General features: G+C 44.4%; 4 protein-coding genes across 6 annotated transcripts in view; 3 read left to right on the top strand and 1 right to left on the bottom strand.

Moving 5' to 3' along the window:
- The window catches only part of ZNF823 (zinc finger protein 823), a 445,525-nt gene that overhangs the window by 311,093 nt on the left and 113,153 nt on the right, over window positions 1-21,279 (top strand). The gene's annotated exons all lie outside the window — the stretch shown is intronic.
- The window catches only part of ECSIT (ECSIT signaling integrator), a 385,922-nt gene that overhangs the window by 33,210 nt on the left and 331,433 nt on the right, over window positions 1-21,279 (top strand). Inside the window, exon 1 of one of the 2 annotated variants that reach the window (XM_050770538.1) lies at window positions 19,539-19,548. The exons of the other annotated variant lie outside the window; for it this stretch is intronic. The gene's annotated coding sequence lies outside the window, so the exon portion shown is untranslated. Of the gene's footprint in view, window positions 1-19,538; window positions 19,549-21,279 lie in introns of those variants that run through there. 2 annotated transcript variants of the gene reach the window in all.
- The window catches only part of LOC126942876 (mitochondrial import inner membrane translocase subunit Tim8 B-like), an 83,813-nt gene that overhangs the window by 8,497 nt on the left and 54,037 nt on the right, over window positions 1-21,279 (top strand). The window lies entirely within an intron of this gene.
- On the bottom strand, window positions 302-17,921 carry LOC126942585 (zinc finger protein 69). Of its 2 annotated transcripts, none has more exons than XM_050770365.1 (4): window positions 17,560-17,921; window positions 5,388-5,523; window positions 5,121-5,181; window positions 302-4,428 (listed from the first exon to the last, which is right to left on the bottom strand). In XM_050770365.1, exons 1-4 carry the CDS (start codon window positions 17,620-17,622, stop codon window positions 2,979-2,981), a joined length of 1,710 nt encoding a protein of 569 aa, XP_050626322.1. In that variant the 5' UTR covers window positions 17,623-17,921; the 3' UTR covers window positions 302-2,978. The 2 variants fall into 2 exon arrangements, with proteins under 2 accessions (XP_050626322.1, XP_050626323.1); XM_050770366.1 differs by having other exon boundaries at window positions 5,388-5,514; window positions 17,560-17,919.

Consider the following 21,279-nt stretch of genomic DNA (forward strand, 5'->3'; position numbering starts at 1 on the left):
TTGCTTCTCCAGTTTTTTTTTTTTTTTTTTTTTTTTTTTGAGACGGAGTCTCGCTCTGTCGCCCAGGCTGGAGTGCAGTGGCGTGATCTCGGCTCACTGCAAGCTCCGCCTCCCGGGTTCACGCCATTCTCCTGCCTCAGCCTCCCGAGTAGCTGGGACTACAGGCGCCCACAACCGCACCCGGCTAATTTTTTGTATTTTTAGTAGAGACGGGGTTTCACCGTGGTCTCAATCTCCTGACCTTGTGATCCACCCGCCTCGGCCTCCCAAAGCGCTGGGATTACAGGCGTGAGCCACTGCGCCCGGCCTCTTCTCCAGTTTTTTAATTGTGATGTTAGGATGTCAATTTTAGATCTTTCCTGCTTTCTCTTGTGGGCATTTAGTGCTATAAATTTCCCTCTACACACTGCTTTAAATGTGTCCCAGAGATTCTGGTATGTTGTATCTTTGTTCTCATTGGTTTCAAAGAACATCTTTATTTCTGCCTTCATTTTGTTATGTACCCAGTAGTCATTCAGGAGCAGGTTGTTCAGTTTCCATGTAGTTGAGTGGTTTAGAGTGAGTTTCTTAATCCTGAGTTCTAGTTTGATTGCTCTGTGGTCTGAGAGACAGTTTGTTATAATTTCTGTTCTTTTGCATTTGCTGAGGAGTGCTTTACTTCCAACTATGTGGTCAATTTTGGAATAAGTGTGATGTGGGTGCTGAGAAGAATGTATATTCTGTTGATTTGGGGTGGAGAGTTCTGTTGATGTCTATTAGGTCTGCTTAGTGCAGAGCTGAGTTCAATTCCTGGATATCCTTGTTAACTTTCTGTCTCGATCTGTCTAATGTTGACAGTGGGGTGTTAAAATCTCCCATTATTATTGTGTGGGAGTCTAAGTCTCTTTGTAGGTCTCTAAGGACTTGCTTTATGAATCTGGGTGCTCCTGTATTTGGTGCATAAATATTTAGGATAGTTAGCTCTTCTTGTTGAACTGATCCCTTTACCATTATGTAATGACCTTGTCTCTTTTGATCCTTGTTGGTTTAAAGTCTGGTTTATCAGAGACTAGGATCGCAACCCCTGCTTTTTCATTGTTGCTGTTGTTTTCCATTTGCTTGGTAGATATTCCTCCATCCCTTTATTTTGAGCCTATGTATATCTCTGCATGTGAGATGGGTCTCCTGAATGCAGCACACTGATGGATCTTGATTCTTTATCTAATTTGCATGTCCATGTGTTTTAATTGGAGCATTTAGCCCATTTACATTGAAGGCTAATATTGTTATGTGTGAATTTGATCCTGTCATTATGATGTTAGCTGGTTATTTTGGTTGTTAGTTGATGCAGTTTCTTCCTAGCATTGATGGCCTTTATGATTTGGCATGTTTTTGCAGTGGCTGGTACCAGTTGTTCCTTTCCATGTTTAGTGCTTCCTTCAGGAGCTCTTGTAAGGCAGGCCTGGTGGTGACAAAATCTCTCAGTATTTGCTTGTCTGTAAAGGATTTTATTTCTCCTTCACTTATGAAGCTTAGTTTGGCTGGATATGAAATTCTGGGTTGAAAATTCTTTGCTTTAAGAATGTTGAATATTGGCCCCCACTCTCTTCTGGCTTGCAGAGTTTCTGCCAAGAGATCCGCTGTTAGTCTGATGGGCTTCCCTTTGTGGGTAACCCGACCTTTCTCTCTGGCTGCCCTTAACATTTTTTCCTCCATTTCAACTTTGGTGAATCTGACAATTACGTGTCTTGGAGTTGCTCTTCTTGAGAAGTATCTTTGTAGCATTCTCTGTATTTCCTGAATTTGAATGTTGACCTGCCTTGCTAGGTTGGGGAAGTTCTCCTGGATAATATCCTGAAGAGTGTTTTCCAACTTGGTTCCATCCCCATCACTTTCAGGTACACCAATCAGATGTAGATTTGGTCTTTTAACATAGTCCCATATTTCTTGGAGGCTTTGTTCTTTTTACTTTTTTTCTCTAAACTTCTCTTCTCGCTTCATTTCATTCATTTGATCTTCACTGATACCCTTTCTTCCACTTGATCGAATTGGCTACTGAAGCTTGTGCATGTATCACGTAGTTCTCGTGCCATGGTTTTCAGCTCCATCAGGTCATTTAAAGTCCTCTCTATGCTGTTTATTCTAGTTAGCCATTCGTCTAATCTTTTTTCAAGATTTTTAGCTTCTTTGCAATGGGTTCGAACATCCTCCTTTAGCTTGGAGAAGTTTGTTATTACCGATCGTCTGAAGCCTTCTTCTCTCAACTCGTCAAAGTTATTCTCCATCCAGCTTTGTTCCATTGCTGGTGAGGAGCTGCGTTCCTTTGGAGAAGAAGAGGTGCTCTGATGTTTAGAATTTTCAGCTTTTCTACTCTGGTTTCTCCCCATCTTTGTGGTTTTATCTACCTTTGGTCTTTGACAATGGTGATGTACAGATGGGTTTTGGTGTGGATGTCCTTTCTGTTAGTTTTCCTTTTAACAGTCAGGACCCTCAGCTGAGGTCTGTTGGAGTTTGCTGGAGGTCCACTCCAGACCCTGTTTGCCTGGGTATCACCAGCAGAGGTTGCAGAACAGCAAATATTGCAGAACAGTGAATGTTGCTCCCTGATCCTTCCTCTGGAAGCTTTGTCACAAAGGGGCACCCAGCCGTATGAGGTGTCAGTCGGCCCCTACTGGGAGGTGCTTCCCAGTTAGGCTACTCAGGGCTCTGGGACCCACTGGAGGAAGCAGACTGTCTGTTCTCAGATCTCAAACTCTGCTGGGAGGACCACTACTCTCTTCAAAGCTGTCAGACAGGGATGTTTAAGTCTGCGGAAGTTTCTGCTGCCTTTTGTTCAGCTATCCAGTGTGCATTCTTATGTATGCTTGTGTCCTTTCAGGAATTCGAAGGTTCTTGGCAGATCTGAAGGGTATCCCACATTCCTTACATTCATAGGGTTTCTCTCCATTGTGTCTCCTACCACACACTCAAAAGTGTGAGGCAGATCTGAAGGCTTTCCCTCATTGGTTACACTCATAGGATTTATCTTCAGGATGAGTCCTACCATGCATTCGAAGGACTGAGGCAGCTCTGAAGGCTTTCCCACATTGCTTGCATTGGTAGGGTTTCTCTCCAGTGTGAGTCCTTTCATGATATCGAAAGGAACTAGAACTACTGAAGGCTTCACCACATTGCTTGCATTCATAGAGTTTCTCTCCAGTGTGAGTTTTTTCATGTCTTTGAAATGATTTGGGACAATAAAAGCCTTTCCCACATATCTTACATTTATAAGGTCTTTCTCCAGAGTGTATTCTTACGTGTGTTTGTGTCCTTTCATGACTTTGAAGGTTCTTCATAGATCTGAAGGCTTTCCCACATTCCTTACATTCATAGGGTTTCTCTCCAGTGTGAGTCCTACCATGCAATCGAAGGTGTGAAGCAGATCTGAAGGATTTCCCACATTGCTTACATTCATAGGGTTTCTCTCCAGTGTGAGTCCTTTCATGATATCGAAGGGAACTGGAATGAATGAAGGCTTTACCACATTGCCTGCATTTATAGGGTTTCTCTCCACTGTGAGTTTTTTCATGTCTTTGAAATGAATTTGCAGAACAAAAGCCTTTCCCACATATCTTACATTCATAAGGTCTTTCTCCAGAGTGTATTCTTATGTGTGTTTGAAAACTTGTAAGAGAGGATAATGCTTTCCCACACTGCTTACATTCATAGGGTTTTTTCCCAGAGTGGGTCCTTTCATGTCTACGGACATAATGGGGACATGTGAATGCTTTCCCACATTCCTTACATTGATAAGACTTCTCTCCCATGTGAATCATTTCATGTCTACGACAGCATCTGGGACTATGAAATGCTTTCCCACATTCCTGACATTCATAAGGCTTTTCTCCAGTGTGAGTTCTTTTATGTATTTGAAGGGCAGCAGAATAACTGAAGGATTTACCACATTGTTTACATTCATATGGTTTCTTTCCAGTGTGAGTTCTTTCATGGATAAGATATAAACTGAGACAATGGAAGGCTTTCCCACAAAATTTACATTTATAAGGTCCATCTCCACTGTGCATTATCATGTGTCTTTGAATGCTTGAATGGGAAATAAAGGTTTTTCCACATTCTTTACAAGCATAGGGTTTCTCTCCAGTGTGATCCCTTTCTTGTGCTCTAAAGGAGGGGTGATATCTGAAGGCTTTTTTAAGTTGTTGACACTTACATGGCTTCGGTCCATATTCCTGATACTCATATGCCTTGTGTCCAATGTCACCTCTGATGTTCATATTAAAAGATGAGTTACCTATGCCAACTTCTCCACACACAAAGCTGTCACATGATTTTACTTCAGGAGAAGTTTGCTTCTCCTGGAAGTTCAGCCTGTCATCTGGAACCTGGATAACAGTTTCTCCACAATGACTATCTTCTTTAATTTCATTGACTTTCTCTTCTATGAGACTCCTGTAAAACATGAGAAGCACATTATGAAGGGTTTGTTTATAAGTAATTTTATATTCATCATCAAGTATTGCACTTGCATTTTTAACACTGTCCATCAAAGTGTAGGCTTTTGGCCCTGGTTGAATTGTTTGAAGGTGACTGGACAACGTGTTCTACAAGGTGTCCCAGCCATAACTATTATTTTTAAAAATGTTTATATGGGGCTTCTTAATACTCTTCCCAAGTAAACTATTTTACAAATACTAAATACTCTGTGTCATTTTCTTTTGTTTCAGGATCTAGTCCTGTTATCCACGCTGGAGTGCAGTGAAACCATCATAGCTTACGGCAGGCTTTACTGGCTCAGGTGATCCTCCTGCCTCAGTCTCCTGAGTAGCTGGGACACAGATGCATACCACAATGCCCGGCTAATTTTTTGCTGTTGTTGATATATGGTCTCGTTATGTTGCCCAGGCTGTTTTTGAACTGCTGGCCTCAAGCTATCCTCCTATCTCTACTTCTCAAAGGATTGGGATTACAGGAGTGAGCCCACAGCCTATGTCACATTTACATTTTTTTTTTTTTTGTCAAATATTCTAAAAATAAATGAACTTGATCCTGGACTTAGTTCTTTGTTTTACTTATTTTTAATATATTGTCATATTCTAAGATTGTCTAGAGAGACACTGTTTTGTCTTGTAAGTACAAATTACCTGAAGTTTCTCCTGGGGTTTTGGTACTCATATTCAATGTTCTGGTCTTTCCAACTTTTTCCTAAAATACAGACACACAAAAATAGTCCCAAGGCATTATAAAATTGTGAAAAAATTATTAGATTCTATGCCCATGATTTACTGCAGCCATACCTCATTTATTCATCAAAGTATTTCCTGTCTATGTTCTAAATCACTCAACAGCATTGATGAGCTAGAAACACTGGTTCACTAATTGACTGAGGGAAGGAATATTGTCATTCTTACCTATAGAGGTCAGGTTCCTGAAAGTTTCCAGCATCACTTCCCTGTAGAGATTCTTCTGAAAAATATCCAGCAAAGCCCACTCCTCCTGGGTGAAGTTCACAGCCACATCCTCAAAGGCCACCGGGTCCTGAAACATCTCACATGTGTAGAGGAGGATGGGTGAGAGTGACAGCACTGGGGGCCTAGACTCTATTCCCAAGATGTTCTCAGGATGCCGTGGACTCCAAACACTTATTCCCCGCTTTGCTCATCATCTCCCTGTATATACAGGGAGAAACTTTCTTCCATAATGCAATTTTTTTTTGTTTGTTTGTTTTTGAGACGGAGTCTCGCTCTGTCACCCAGGCTGGTGTGCAGTGGCCCGATCTTGGCTCACTGCAAGCTCTGCCTCCCCAGTTCAAGTCATTCTCCTGCCTCAGCCTCCCAAGTAGCTGGGACTACAGGTGACTGCCACCACGCCTGGCTAACTTTTTTGTATTTTTAGTAGAGGCGGGGTTTCACTGTGTTAGCCAGGATGGTCTCGATCTCCTAACCTCGTGATCTGCCCACCTTGACCTCCCAAAGTGCTGGGATTACAGGCGTGAGCCACGTACCTGACTTTTTTTTTTTCTTTGAGACAGATTTTCACTCTTGTCGCCCAGGCTGCACTGCTGGGGTCTAGCACTTCTACTTCCTCAGCCTCCTGAGTAGCTAAGATTACAGGCATGTGCCACCATACCCAGCTAAGTTTGTATTTTTACTAGAGACAGAGTTTCTCCATGTTGGTCAGGCTGCCGACCACAGGTGATCTGCCTGCCTCAGCCTCCCAAAGTGCTGGGATTACAGGCATGAACTACCATGCCCTGCCAGCAGTTGTTTGTTTTTGGTTTTTTTAAAGACAGTATCGTGCACTGTTACCCAGACTGGAGTGTAGTGGCACCATCTTGGCTCACTACAACGTCTTACTCCTGGGTTCATGTGATTGTCAGGCCTCAGCCTCCTGAGTAGTTGAGACCACAGGCATGTGCCACAACACCTGGCTAGTTCATAAAGCAACTGTGATGCTAGAACTGAACAAGGGGTAAAGTCAAAGTCACAGCAGGATAGGAAAATGTGTGTATTCACTGAACCCAGGGAGAAAAGTGAACTGCCTGGGCTGTCCCTAATGTCTCTTTGGACTGTGGATCTGCAGCACCTGTCATAATAGACACCTATGAATTCATAAGCGGAACAAAGTTAACATTAGCAGACCTGAGGCTGTGCATCCTTGAAAATGCCTGTTCCCAAAGTGTAATCTTTGTTGATATTGTCAGATGAAGCAGATAGCTAGCAAAGAGCATGAGGGGGAGCCCCTGGGAAATCCCACACCCCCAGGGACTACCCAAAACAGGTATGCTAGATATAATCGAGAGTAGGGGAATCACCTGGATAGAAAGAAACTTCCATTATGATGTCCAGGAATCATTCACTTTGCAGTTATCCTGTCAGAATGTAGCTAGATGCTGACAGGGCAAAGGGGACATTCCTAAAAAAAACCTGGCACTGTATGTACACAAGAGGGCAAACAAGAAACTCCTAAGAGATACCCAGGTGTAATAAGCACAGATTTAACCACTATACAACCTTCCTGAGGTGGCAGTAATGAGCAATGCAGCCAATAACCTATCCATTGACGGCTGAATGGAAAAACAAAATGTGGTAAGCATATACATAAAATGCGATATTATTTACTATTAGAAAATGACATCTCAGCAGGGCATGGTGGCTCATGCCTGTAATCCCAGCACTTTGGAAGGCCGAGGCGGGCGGATCACCTGAAGGTCTGAGGTTACGATCTGCCTGACCAGCATGGAGAAACCCCATCTCTACGAAAAATACAAAATTACCCAGGCGTGTTGGCATGTGCCTGTAATCCCAGCTACTCGGGAGGCTGAGGCAGGAGAATTGCTTGAACCCAGGAGGCAGGTGAGCCAACATTGCGCCACTGCACTCCAGCCTGGGCAACAAGAGTGAAACTCCGACTCAAAAACAAAAAATAAAAGAAAATGAAATCTTGGCCCATACTACAACATGCATGAAACCTCCGGATAATTGAAAAAAGCAAAATACAATAGAATTCATCTTAGAGAACTTAAGTAGATTTGTCAAACCATCGCAACTGTACATGTAAAATTTCTTCAGCTGATAAGTTTTACATTCTTTTAAGATAAGTAATGATAATAAATCATGGTAGCAGCCAGGCATGGTGGCTCATGCCTGTAATCCCAGCACTTTGGAAGATTGAGGTGGGTGGATCACTTGAGGCCAGCAGTTTGAGACTAGCCTGACCAACGTGGTGGAACTCCATCTCTAAAAAATACAAAAATTAGCCAGGGGTGGCGGCATGTGTCTATAGTCCCAGTTCCTTGAGAGGCCGATGTGGGAGAATCATTTGAACCTAGGAGGCGGAGGTTGCAGTGAGCTGAGATCACACCACTGCACTCCAGCCGGGGCGACACAGTGAGACTCTGTCTTAAAACCAACAAACAAAACACCATAAGAATGTCCTAATAGAGGCAGAAAAGGCATCTGACAAGCCTTAACCAATTTATGCCTAGTGTTCCATTTTTGGAATGCTAAGGATGTGGTAGTTATTTATTTCCTACTGCTCAAGGTCATGGCCAAAGTCTGATTTTTCACACGTCTGCAATTCAAAAAAGTGCAACCTCCAGCATAAATAGGTTAATATCTCCTCATGATTAAAAATGCTCAATAAGGCCGGGCACGGTGGCTCAAGCCTGTAATCCCAGCACTTTGGGAGGCCGAGACGGGCGGATCACGAGGTCAGGAGATCGAGACCATCCTGGTTAATACGGTGAAACCCCGTCTCTACTAAAAAGTACAAAAAATTAGCCGGGCGAGGTGGCGGGCGCCTGTAGTCCCAGCTACTCGGGAGGCTGAGGCAGGAGAATGGCGTGGACCCGGGAGGCGGAGCTTGCAGTGAGCTGAGATCTGGCCACTGCACTCCAGCCTGGGCGACAGAGTGAGACTCCGTCTCAAAAAAAAACAAAAAAAAACCAAAAATGCTCAATAAATATACAAGAGAAGATTCCATAAGACGATAAAAGAGGCACTAGAAACATAGAAAAATCTACCATAAAGACATGTATTAAAAATGCAAACCCGGAGGCCAAGGCAGACAGATCAATTGAGCCCTGCAGTTCGAGACCAGCCTGGGCAACATAAGGAGACCCCGTCTCCATAACAAAGTAAAACACTAGGCATGGTGGCACAAGACAAATGGTATTGAAACACCTGAATTAGCAAATGCAAAGAAATGAATTAGACACAGAACTGCACCTTTTACAAAACTAGTTCCTATTGAATCGTTTACTTAAATGGAAAATGCAAACCTCACAACTTCTAGAACATAACACTTGTGAAAACCAAGACAACCTTGGATTTGCCAATAAGGTTTCACACACAACACAAAAAGCATGATATGTGAATGAGAAAATCGATAAATTGGACTTCATTCAAAACAAAAACGTTTTGGAAAAGACTCTGTTAACAGAATAAAAAGACAGGCGGCCGACTGGGACAAAATATTTGCAGAACACCTATCTGATCAAGAACTGGTATCCAAAAGGTATGAAGGACTCCTAAAATTCAATAAGAAAAAAACCAACCAATCAAAAAATAAGCAAAAGGTCACGGGCGGTGGCTCACACCTGTAATCGCAGCACTTTAGGAGGCAGAGATGGATAGATCACCGAGGTCAGGAGTTTGAGACCAACCTGACTAACATGGTGAAACCCTTTCTCTAGTAAAAATACAAAAATTAGCTGGGCGCAGGGTGCAGTGGCCTATAATCCCAGCACTTAGGGAGGCCGAGATGGGTGGATCACAAGGTCAGGAGATGGAGACCGTCCTGGCTAACACAATGAAACCCCGTCTCTACTAAAAGTACAAAAAAAAATTAGCCGGGTATAGTGGCGGGCACCTGTAGTCCCAGCTACTCAGGAGGCTGAAGCAGGAGACTGGCGTGAACTCGGGAGGCAGAGCTTGCAGTGAGCTGAGATAACACCACTGCCCTGTAGGCTGGGTGAGAGAGCCAGACTGTCTCAAAAAAAAAAAAAAAAAAAAATTAGCTGGGCCTGGTGGTATGAGCCTGTAATCCCAGCTACTCAGGAGGCTAAGGCAGGAGAATCGCTGGGACCTGGGAGACAGAGGTTGCAGTGAGCTGAGATCGCGCCACTGTTCTCCAGACTGGGTGACAGAGCCAGACTCAGTCTCAAAAAAAAAAAAAAAAAAAAAAAAGCCCAATCTTTCCAAATATATCTCCCCCTAAAGAATGTAATTATGGCAAACAAACACATGACAGGATGCTCTACATTACACGTTATTAAAGAGCAAATGAAAACAGGCCAGGCGCAATGGCTCAGGCCTGTAATCCAGCCCTTTGGGGAGCTGAGGTGGCTGGATCACCTGAGGTCAAAAGTTTGAGACCAGCCTGGCCAACATGGTGAAACCGTCTCTACTAATAATACAAACAGCGGCCATGTGTGGCGGCGTACACCTGTAATCCCAGCTACTCAGGAGTCTGAGTCAGGAGAATCACTTAAACCCGGGAGGCAAAGGCTGCAGTGAGCTGAGATGGCGCCAGTGTACTCCGGTCTGGGCAACGTGAATGAAACTCCGTCTCCAAAGGAATAAAAAAAAAAAAAGAAAGGAACAAAACAACGAAGCACCAACAAATACCTGGTGGAGTAGCTAAAATCCAAAACACTGACATTTCCTAATGCCAATGACAGTGAACTCTCCTTCACTATGGATGTGAATGGAAAATTCTACAGCCCATTTGGAAGACAGTCCGCGGAGCTCTGAAGAAAATAAGCGTGGTCTTACTGATTCAGTAGTCTCACTCCTACATATTGACCTAAATGAACTGAAAACTGATGTCCACACAAAAGTCCTCCCACAAACGCTTTTAGCAGCCTTACTCATGACTGCCAAAAACTAGAACCAAACAAGGTGATTCTTTAAAAAAAAAAAAAAAAAAAAAAAAAGACAAGGTCTCACACTGTATCTACCAGGCTGGTCTCTAACTACCTGGCCTCAAGCAATCTTCTCACCTCAGTCTCCCATGTGCTGGGAACTCAGGGATGAGGCATCACACCAGGCTCAAGATCAGCCTTTCAATAGGTGAATAAAGAAACAAACTATGGTAACATCTGTACAATGGAATGTTACTCAGTGATGAAAGAAAACAGGTGGCTCCCGCTTGTAATCCCAGCACTTTGGGAGGCTGAGGCGGGTGGATCACCTGAGGCCAGGAGGTCAAGACCAGCCTGGCCAACATGGTGAAACCCTCTCTCTACGAAATATACAAAAATTAGTCGAGTATGGTGGTGTGCACCTGTATTCCCAGCTACTCAGGAGGCTGAGGCAGAAGAATTGCTAGAACCCAGGAGGCAGAGGTTGCAGTGAGCCAAGATCAAGCCACTGCACTCCAGCCTGGGCAACAAAGCGAGATTCTGTCTCAAAAAAAAAAAAAAAGGAGGGGGGAGCTATGAGCCTGGAAGAAAAATGTGGTAACTCTGTGGATTTATCAGCTCAATGTTTTGGGGGAAACAACCACTGTCCTAAATAATAAAATCCATTAAGTAAGAAAGTGAATTAACTATCATTTCATATAAGGTTCATAACTGAGTTAAAACAAAATCTGATATAAAATATCACATATTGGCTATCATTTGCATAAAAAACATGCAAAAATAAAATATACTGATGAGGATGCGTACCCAGGTTGTGAAAGTATAAGGAAAAGTAAGGCAGTTATCTTATCATTCCCAATACTGGCTCCATCATTATTTAAATTCATTGTGCAATTCTTTCATGCATTTTGTGCATATGTAATATTTTAGTAAGTTTCTAGAATGCACACTATACAGAAATAAATCTCAGTGAATTTTAATTATCAGCAACAATCTGCTGAATGTAATTTTTAAAATACAGCATACTCTATTGAAACTAATTTTTTTTTTCTTTCTTTCTTTCTTTCTTTTTTTTTTTGAGACGGAGTCTCGCTCTGTCACCCAGGTTGGAGTGCAGTAGCGTAATCTCGGCTGACTGCAAGCTCTGCCTCCCGGGTTCATGCCATTCTCCTGTCTCAGCCTCCCGATTAGCTGGGACTACAGGTGCCTGCCACCACGCCCGGCTAATTTTTCATATTTTTAGTAGAGACAGGGTTTCACCATGTTAGCCAGGATGGTCTCGATCTCCTGACCTTGTGATCCACCCACCTCGGCCTCACAGAATGCTGGGATTAGAAATGTGAGTCACCGCACCCAGCCCTTTTCTTTTGAAACAGAGTCTCATTCTGCTTCCCAGGCTGGAGTGTAGTGGTGCAATCATAGCTCACTGCAACCTGGAACTCTCAGACTCAACACATCCTTCTACCTCAGCCTCCTGAGTAGCTGGGACTATAGGGACACATCACAATGATGAGGTAATTTTTTGTATAGGCAAAGTTTGTCATGTTGCTGAGGCTGGAATAATCTTTTATTTTATTTTTTTTTTTATTTTTGAGATGGAGTTTAACTCTTGTTGCCCAGGCTGGAATGCAATGGCACAATCATAGCTCACTGCAACCTTGGCCTCCCGGGTTCAAGTGATTCTCCTGCCTCAGCCTCCTGACTAGCTGGGATTACAGGCATGCACCATCAGGCCTGACTAATTTTGCATTTTTAGTAGAGAAAGGGTTTCTCCATGTTCATCAGGCTGATCTCCAACTCCTGATTTGAGATTTGAGGCCCTGCATCCCATATATTTGGAAAATGCCAGGGGAAACCAGTTTCCCCGGAGATTGTGAAAAAATTTAAATAAAAAACAATGAGACCGAACTGTATGCAGTATCTGAAGGTCCTACTTAAAGATCCTGAAATTAAATTTAAATACAACCCTTCAAAATTACTAATTTATAGGGAAATGAAATTTATGTTTAATCAGGCAGAATCCACCAATTAACCTCTGATTACATAACTAGAATTTTTCTACCTAAGTCAGGCCAGGCAAGCTGGCTTCTACCTGTAATCCCACCACTTTAGGAGGCCAAGGTGGGCGGACCACTTGAGGACAAGAGTTCGAGACCAGCCTGGCCAACATGGTAAAACCCCGTGTTTACTAAAAATACAAAAATTAGCTGAGTGTGGTGGCACAGGCATGTAATCCCAGCTACTTGGGAGGCTGAAGCAGAATTACTTGAATCCAGGAGGCAAAGGCTGCAGTGAACTGAGATCGTGCCACTGCACTCCAACCTGGGCCACAGAGTGAGACCCTATCTCAAAACAAACAAACAAACAAAAACAACAAAGTAATTCAAATATTTAAGCTGGTGGATCTCTATCTTGAAGCAATGTGATCATGGGGTTCAGTCACATGACACACAGCTTTCACACAGACAGCTGGAACTCTCCTTTCCCTGATTACAGATTCACCTTCTTTCTTACCTATAGTGTTTTGTAAAATGTTGTAAATGACTGAAGGGAAACAGGAAAGACCCTTTCCCTCTTCACTTTTTTTTTTTTTAAATATGATTTTTCACAATTGAGATAGGGTCTTGCTATGCTGCCCAGGCTGATCTTGAACTCCTGAAATCAAGCCATCCACCTGCCTCGGCCGCCCAAAGTGCTGGGGTTCCGGGTGTGAGCCATCCCGCCAGGCCCCTCTTCACTACTGATCTCTGTAGTAGACTAACTTCCCTCTTTACTTCCTCACATAAAGACTTCATGTCTATCACATTGTCTTCAGCTGGAATGTTAAATTCACTCTTTTAAATTGAAAAGGAAATAAAAACCAGCTAGAAAGAAAACAAGCTCTGGGGGAAAAAAGCAAACCCTAAGGAATTAAGTTGTTAGCCGGGTGCAGTGGCTGGTATCTGTAATCCCAGCACTTTTGGAGGCCAAGGAAGCAGGACTGTTTGAGTCCAGGAGCTAGAGACCAGCCTAGGCAACATATCAAGACACCATCTCCATAAAAAAAAAAAATTAGCCAGGTGTACTGGCGGGCAACTGTAGTCTCAGCTACTTGGGAAGCTGAGGTGCTTGAACCAGGGAGGTCAAGGCTGCAGTAAGCCATGATCGCACCACTGCTCCGGCCTGGGCCACAGAACAAGACATTAGCTCAAAGAAAAAAATAAAATAAAATTATTGTACCTCATACATCAGCCTTGTATGGAAAATGCAATCCTATTATATTTATTTGCAATTTCCCTATATAAGTGTTAGGGAAGCAGGTGCCTAGGGGAGCCAGAGTAACACCAATTTAAGTTCAGCTCCATCTTGAGACTAACAAGAAACACTCCTTGCCAGTCACAACCCATGATCATCAAATGTTTCCCATGAAGAAAACAGCCTGAAGATGCCTGCAAGTATCCTTACACTCCCACAACAACAGAACGTCCCCATGTCCCAATACCCGTAACAATATGTGCTTTCAAGATAATTACAGTTATGTTTTAATGCACTTGGGCGCTAAAATGTAAAGGGTAGTTTTCTTTAAATCAACAGAGTAAAAATTTTGTGATGCTGTCAGCCCACATGCAGGTAGGCACAGGTTAGTTTAGTCTTCACATAGACAAGACTCCCACATAAGAAAAACTTAGTACATTCCTCCACTTGCTTTATAAGGATGCTGTATGCTGTAACAGAGAATCACTCTTTCTTTTCCTTCCTTTTCTTTTCTTTTTCTTTCTTCCTTCCTCCCTCCCTCCCTTTCTTCCTTTCCTTTCCTTTCATTTTTTTTTTTTTTAAATAGAGACAGGGTCTTGCTGTGTTGGCCAGCTGGGTCTTGAACTCTTGCCTCCTGAGTGTATGGGACTACAGTTGCAGGCCACCACACCCAGCTAATTTTTGTTGTTTTTGGAAAAGATGGGGTTTCCCTATGTTGCCCAGGCAACATGGTCTCGAACTGCTGACCAGAAGTGATCCTCCCGCCTCGGCCTCCCAATGTGCTTGGAAAACAGATCTAAGTCATCATGCTGGCCCAGAGTAAGCTTTCAACAAACTCTCTTCTCACTGCACTTTGTGACTCATCTTGAATTCCTTCCTGTGTGAGATCCAAGAACTCTCTTGGGGTCTGATCAGGACCTCTTTTCCTGGTGATATAAGCAAGAACTTAACTTCCAATTTTAGAATACTGAGTCCACTTCTCTGGAGTCTATTTTTTTTCCTGAATGGGCCATTGCTATCTTTCCGCTTGAATAAACTCTTCAAACTGAAATCTGAAGCTTTCAATTATTTTGGAGTGACAAGTCCAAATAAGGCACCTGCATCTCTGCCACCAATCAAGCATTTATCTGGTTTGTCTCCTCATGCACCTAATAAAAGCCTAGCCTTCAACCTGTAAATTAAAAATAAAAACATACTTTCTGGTCTGGTGAGGTGGCTCACACCTATAATCTCAGCACTTTAGGAGGCCGAGGCGGGTGGGTCACTTGAGGTCAGGAGTTCGAGAACAGCCTGGCCAACATGGTGAAACCCCATCTCTACTAAAAGCACAAAAATTAGGCGGGCGTGGTGGTGCGTGTGAGGAAAAGAAAGAGAGATCAGATTGTTACTGTGTCTATGTAGAAAAAGAAGACATAAGAAACTCTATTTTGGTATGTACTAAGAAAAATTGTTCTTCTTTGAGACGCTGTTAATCTGTAACTTTAGCCCCAACCCTGTGCTCACAGCAACCTGTGCTGTATTGAATCAAGGTTTAATGGATTTAGGGCTGTGCAGGATGTGCCTTGTTAACAATATGGTTGCAGGCAGTATGCCTAGTAAAAGTCATCGCCATTCTCAATTCTCTGTTAACCAGGGACAGAATGCACTGCGGAAAGCCGCAGGGACCTCTACCCAAACAAGCCTGCGTATTGTCCAAGGTTTCCCCCACTGAGACAGCCTGAGATATGGCCTCATGGGAAAGACCTTATATCCCCCAGCCCGACACCTGTGAAGGGTCTGTGCTGAGAAGGAGTAGTGAAAGATGCAGGCCTCTTTGAAGCTGAGATAAGAGGAAGGCTTCTGTTTCCTGCTGGTTCCTGGGAATGGAATGTCTCAGTGTAAAGCCGACCATTCATTCTATTCTGAGATATGAGAAAACCCGCCCTGTGGGAGGCGAGATAGGCTGGCAGCAACACTGCTCTGTTACTCTTTGCTACACTGAGATGTTTGTGTAAAGTGAAACAGAAATCTGGCCTACGTGCACATCCAGGCACAGTACCTTTCCTTGAACTTATTCATGATACAGGTTCCTTTGCTCACGTTTCCCTGCTGACCTTCTCCCCACCATCACCCTGTGGCCCTGCCACACTCCCCTCGCCAAGATAGTAAAAATAATGATCAATAAATACGGAGGGAACTCAGAGACCAGCACCAGTGTAGGTCCTCGCACGTTGAGCACCAGTCTCCTGAGCCCACTGTTCTTTCTCTATACTTTGTCTCTGTGTCTTATTTCTTTTCTCAGTCTGTCGTCTCCACCTGATGAGAAATACCCACAGGTGTGGAGGGGCAGGCCCCCTTCAGGTGCGTGCCTGTAATCCCAGCTACTTGGAAGGCTGAGGCTGGAGAATCGCTTGAATTCGGAAGGTGGAGGTTGCAGTGAGCCGAGATCCAGCCATTGCACTCCAGCCTGAGTGACAGAAGGAGACTCTGTTTCAAACAAAAACAAAAACAAAGTACCTTCCCAGGTAAGGGAAGTGACCAGCTCTTGGCCAAGGGGACCCCTAAAAAACCCTGAAAATTGAGTTCCTCTGTATGACAGGATGGGAGGTGAGACAGGCTTCCTGGCCAACACAGCAACACCCTCTCCCTTTAGGAGTTTAGATGCAGCAACTGAGGCACATTCATGTAAAAACAGACATCATCAGCCTGGAAAAAAAAGACTCCTGTGGCAATAAGATACCAAATTACAAACAAGACCTAAGGCCTCGCAAGGCAAGGGTAAGTCATGCCTTAGAATTCATAAAATCTAGAGAAACAGGTCTGTTTTTTGGCTGGAATGGAATCAAGTGGCAGATAACAGACCCCCTTCCTTCAGCATTCCTTCCTACCTCCTCCAAACTTTAGACAAAGCTTCACACTCTTAACCAGCTGCCACCTACAGAATCCCTCAACCACTTGTGCCTTCTAATCCCCTTTCCACAGGTCTCACCCTTTCTGTTTTTTGTTTTTGTGTTTTTTAGACAAGAGTCTCACTCTGTCGCCAAGGCTGGAGTGCAGTGGCACTGTGTGGGCTCACTGCAACCTCCGTCTCCTGGGTTCAAGCAATTCTCCTGCCTCAGCCTCCCGAGTAGCTGGGATTACAGGCGTCCACCACCACGCTCGGCTAGTTTCTTTTTAATATTTTTAGTAGAGACGGGGTTTCACCATGTTGACCAGGCTGGTCTTGAACTCCTGACCTCAGGTGATCCGCCTGCCTCGGCCCCCCAAAATGCTGGGATTACAGGCGTGAGCCACCGCGCCCGGCCAGGTCCCGCCCTTTCTGCCAAAGGAACTTAAACCTTCCAGTAACTAATTCATTCTTTTCCCCGCAATTCCTGTCTCTCTAAAATGAATAAAACCAAACTGTTTTGAGCCGCCTCGGGACCACTCACTCCAGGCTTCTTGGGGATGTTTTTCCCTCGGCCAAGGTCTCTCCTATTCGGCTCCGAACAAACTTCTTTATTTTACATAGTTTGGCTTTTTCCTTTGACAAACCACAAGCCAGGACTGGGTGTGTCTCATTCGTGAATCGCTGTTTGCTCAAATGAACTCTTTGTTAACCTTCCTCAGTTTAATTTTTAACAAGAGAAAAAGTGGACACTGGGGGCCCCACAGACCGCTGCTCCTCCTACGCACGAACCCCACACCCGAGTCGGGATCCCCCCCATGACCCTCCCGCGGCTTCCGCACAATCTGGGTAGACGCGTGGCTGCGGGCGCGGAGCTGCCCAGAGAGGGCTCTGGAGCCGCAGTCGCCGCGCAGGGACGGGACAGGACGCCTGGTGTCCCGGCTGTCGGCCCAGCCACACCCAGCAGCCGAGGGGACCGAGGGCCGATTGGCTCCAGGAGAACTTGGTCCCAGATCCCGAAGTCGCCCGCAGGAAGGCCGGGGTCTCATCACAGTCGGTTCTGGTCGGTCCAGGCAGCCCCTCCCCCGTCTCACGACACCCAGCCCCAGACACGCACCATTTCCTGGCTTTCAGATGTCCCGGGGTCCTCTCTACACCTCCTGTGACTACAGCAGGGCATAGCGCAGGTGACAGAGCGACAAAATCCTGGGTAGAGGCACCAGGTCCCTCTCGGGGCTGGAAACACCGGATCCGAACCGCGGCCCGCTCAGCCACAAACGTGAGGGCAGGAATGCGACCCTCTCCGTGTCTGGTTGAACAGTGGGCAGGGCCACGCCCCAGTGCCTCTGATTGGATGGAATGCTAGGCCCCGCCCCCATGTCTGAGTGACAGCGGAAGCCCTGGGTATCAGGCCCTGCAGAGCCAGACTCACGGATTTTAACCACTGCTTCCCTAAGGGTGAGCTCCTTCCTGCACTCTGGTTATTGGATATTTGCATTTCATCCAAACTTGCTATTGATAGAGGAGAACGCTAGCGTTTTCCTCACTCAAGGGACTGTCCCTGCTCCTTCGTTCTGCACGGGGTCACAGGAGTGTGCAGGGAATTTCAGACTCAGTGTCTACAGGAGCCATCTCCTGCCTCAGAGCAGCAGTGGAACGGAGACCAGGCCAGGCACGCCTGCACCAGGAGGAGAGGCATATGTCCTCAAGCGGGCCGCAAGTGGGGATGAGGCATGGCCAAGACTTGTTCACTTACCCCATCCCCTCCTCACAGTGTGAAAATGCTCCCTTCTTCCAGATCTTCATTTTCACCAGCAGCAAACTCTCTCCTGAGGTTAATTTAAGCTTTTGACCTAAAGAAACTGTCAACTTTATCCAGGTGACGCCGCCCAAACAATTCTGTCTCTAGCCTGATCTTCACACATTTTCTTTATATATACGAAGATCTCTGTTAGATATAAAATGCTTTAGGAATAAATTCTTGGTCCTGCGAAGTAAAACTAACACTTAGGGAAAAGTTTAATTTGTTTAGCAAGGCAATTTACTTCTGCGGAAGGGTGCCACTTGTGTCAATCAAGATCACAAGAGCACAGAGAACAAACGTCACCAGGGGGTTTTATGTCCTTAATGCAGTCCCTATCTCTGTGTCACTCCTTCATGGCCTGGGGTTCGACCACACAATCTGAGCTGACCCGACTGGCTACTTGTACATATTTTTCTAAATACAGAAGGAGAGGGGAATGTGAGGTACAGAGGTGCAGCGCGTGAGACGTGCAGTTTCAGGGGAACAATGGGTACAGGTAACCAAGGGAACAGATGGGAGTTACTAATGAGAGCTGATGAGAAGGGGCTAGGCTGTTTTACAGTAACTAGGGGCAAGGAGGAACAGGAAAGTTGAGTTTGAGAACAAAAGACAAGGAAGTTAGCAGGCTAAATCTTTGAAAAGAAACTCAGAGAAATGTACTGTGTGTGACAATTCCTCCCTTTTCATTTTCTTATGATCTTTTTCTCTTTAAACTTTTTTAACGTGTTTTGGCTTTGCTGTTTGATTTGATCTTTTAAAAGGAAAAGCTTACTAGAACAAGGTGGAGGAGAACTAAGGGGGGTTTCAGTAAGTGCTGTCTGTGCAATCCTTTGTATTAGCCTATGGATGCATGCTATGACACAACATCTAACAAGAATAAGTACATCTGTTACGACTGTAAGAGCAGTAAGTATTGAGGCTATGATTCTTTATTTACTGAACTACTTTCCTAGCCATCTTGAAATAGGGTCATTGACTCCAGAATTTTTAGCTAATTCTTTGGATAAAGTGCTAAGTCCTTACAAGGCCTTTGTTATGCTCGCACTGGGGGGCAGTGTTGTTTGGGATGAAGGTACAACACTGGGTTTTAATCATAACACAAACTCCACCTTTTTCGGCTAATAACATGTCTAGAGTCATTCTGGTTTTTTTGTTTGTTTGTTTTTTGTTTTTTGAGACACAGTCTTGCTCTGTTGTCCAGGCTGGAGTGCAGTGGTGCGATCTCAGCTTACTGCAAGCTCCGCCTCCTGGGTTCACGCCATTCTCCTGCCTCAGCCTCCCTAGTAGCTGGGACTACAGGGGCCCACCACCACGCCCGCCTAATTTTTTTGTATTTTTTGGTAGAGACGAGGTTTCACCATGTTAGCCAGGATGGTTTCGATCTCCTGACCTCGTGATCCGCCCACCTTGGCCTCCCAAAGTGCTGGGATTACAGGTATGAGCCACTGTGCCTAGCCGAGCCATTCTGTTTTCTTAAGCTATTTGGCTAGTAGGCCTTCATTGGTCAGCTATTCTTTTGATAGCATCCTTGGTGTAATTCATAAACTGCTGCTGATTATAATAGATGTAATTTATCTAAGCTACCTTTTTATTAATAGTTATTCATGGAAATATGGATTTAAATCTTGCAGTTATTTGGTCTCAGGTTTTGAACTTGTTAGGCAACTGCCCGTGGGACTCTAATGGCCTTTATGTAAACTTGAGATTCAAAAGACTTATAAGGGGCTTATTTTATTTTTCGGTGTTGTGGTTTTTCCTTTTATAGTTGATGAAATGCCAGGGTGAAAGGGATCGCCAGTTGGACAAGAGCACCAGTGCCGCTCCAGTTACTTGGCAGAGTGTCCAGTAAAGGTCCACTACAATACCACCATACATCTGCTTGAGGATGACTAAGGGCAGACTGATGGGTAAGTTTTTGGAAGGGCTTAAGCTTATTGCATCTTGTTAAACTTCTAAGGAATGCTAAATTCTCCTTTTGTCGTGAGAGACACGAGGTGAAATTGACGTTGGGGGATGGACACTGAATGGCCTTTGGGGGCTGACCTGCAGGTTGTTGGACTTCAGGATATAGCAGAGAGAGAGCTTGGCATGCTTTGTTGCCCCAGGCTGTGGAATTTTGGAAAAGAGCTACCATACAGCCTATGCCTGGTCAACTGAAGGGCTATCCTAGTGGAAAGGAAACAATCCGGGCCTCTGGTCTGCCATGCGTACAAGCATAACAATTGCTTTTGTTCAATGTGCAGACAGAATATTGAATCCATTCCAACCAGGCATTTACATCTTGATATCCTGTTTTAATTGCTAGGGTTTGTCTTAAATCTTTTACTTCTACAATATTTACTTTAGTATTATCATTAGGTAGAAAAGAGGTGGCAGTCTGATTAAAAGAAAGCTTAGAAGGAGAAGAGAAGGAAGGGGGTAAAGAGAATGAAAAATTAATAAAACGCACTTTGAAAGACCTTATGAGGTCTGTGCTGGCCAGTTGGCTCCTATGCTATAGAAGGGACTTAAAGTAGGTTTAGGGTCAGTAGAGGCAGAAATTTGTATGGGATTACATTGATTATACTGGCAATTGGGGGAGGTGCTTTTTTAGTGAAATGAATGTATGGTTTTTAGGATATACAGCCACTTGCTGATGGGGTCTAGCCTTGATATTTGGTTGTCCATAGGACATCATTCTAGCTATGACAGACTTGTTTTCTTATATTTGTTAAGGAATAAGAGTCTTGGTAGGGGGAGCCTTTCACCTTAAAGGGACAGAGATACTTTTCTGAGGCTGAGACTTGTCTTTGACTTTGGAGATCTTTACAGGGTATGACTAGACATAACATTAAACGTGATAACTTGGGGTGAGTTTGATTGAGTTACATTAATGATAAGGTGGTCAGCATTAGAAGGGGAAAAGAAGAAAGAGTAATAGAATAGATGGAAGAGAGTTAAATTTTTCTTAGCTTTAGTTTGAGGGGGTTTCCTCCTGGAATAATGGCCTACAATTTTGGGGGTGGCGGTGCTTTCTTGACTCGGGTGTGATGG

Source organism: Macaca thibetana, chromosome 19 (genome assembly GCF_024542745.1).
Source record: "Macaca thibetana thibetana isolate TM-01 chromosome 19, ASM2454274v1, whole genome shotgun sequence".
Taxonomy (NCBI): domain Eukaryota; kingdom Metazoa; phylum Chordata; class Mammalia; order Primates; family Cercopithecidae; genus Macaca; species Macaca thibetana.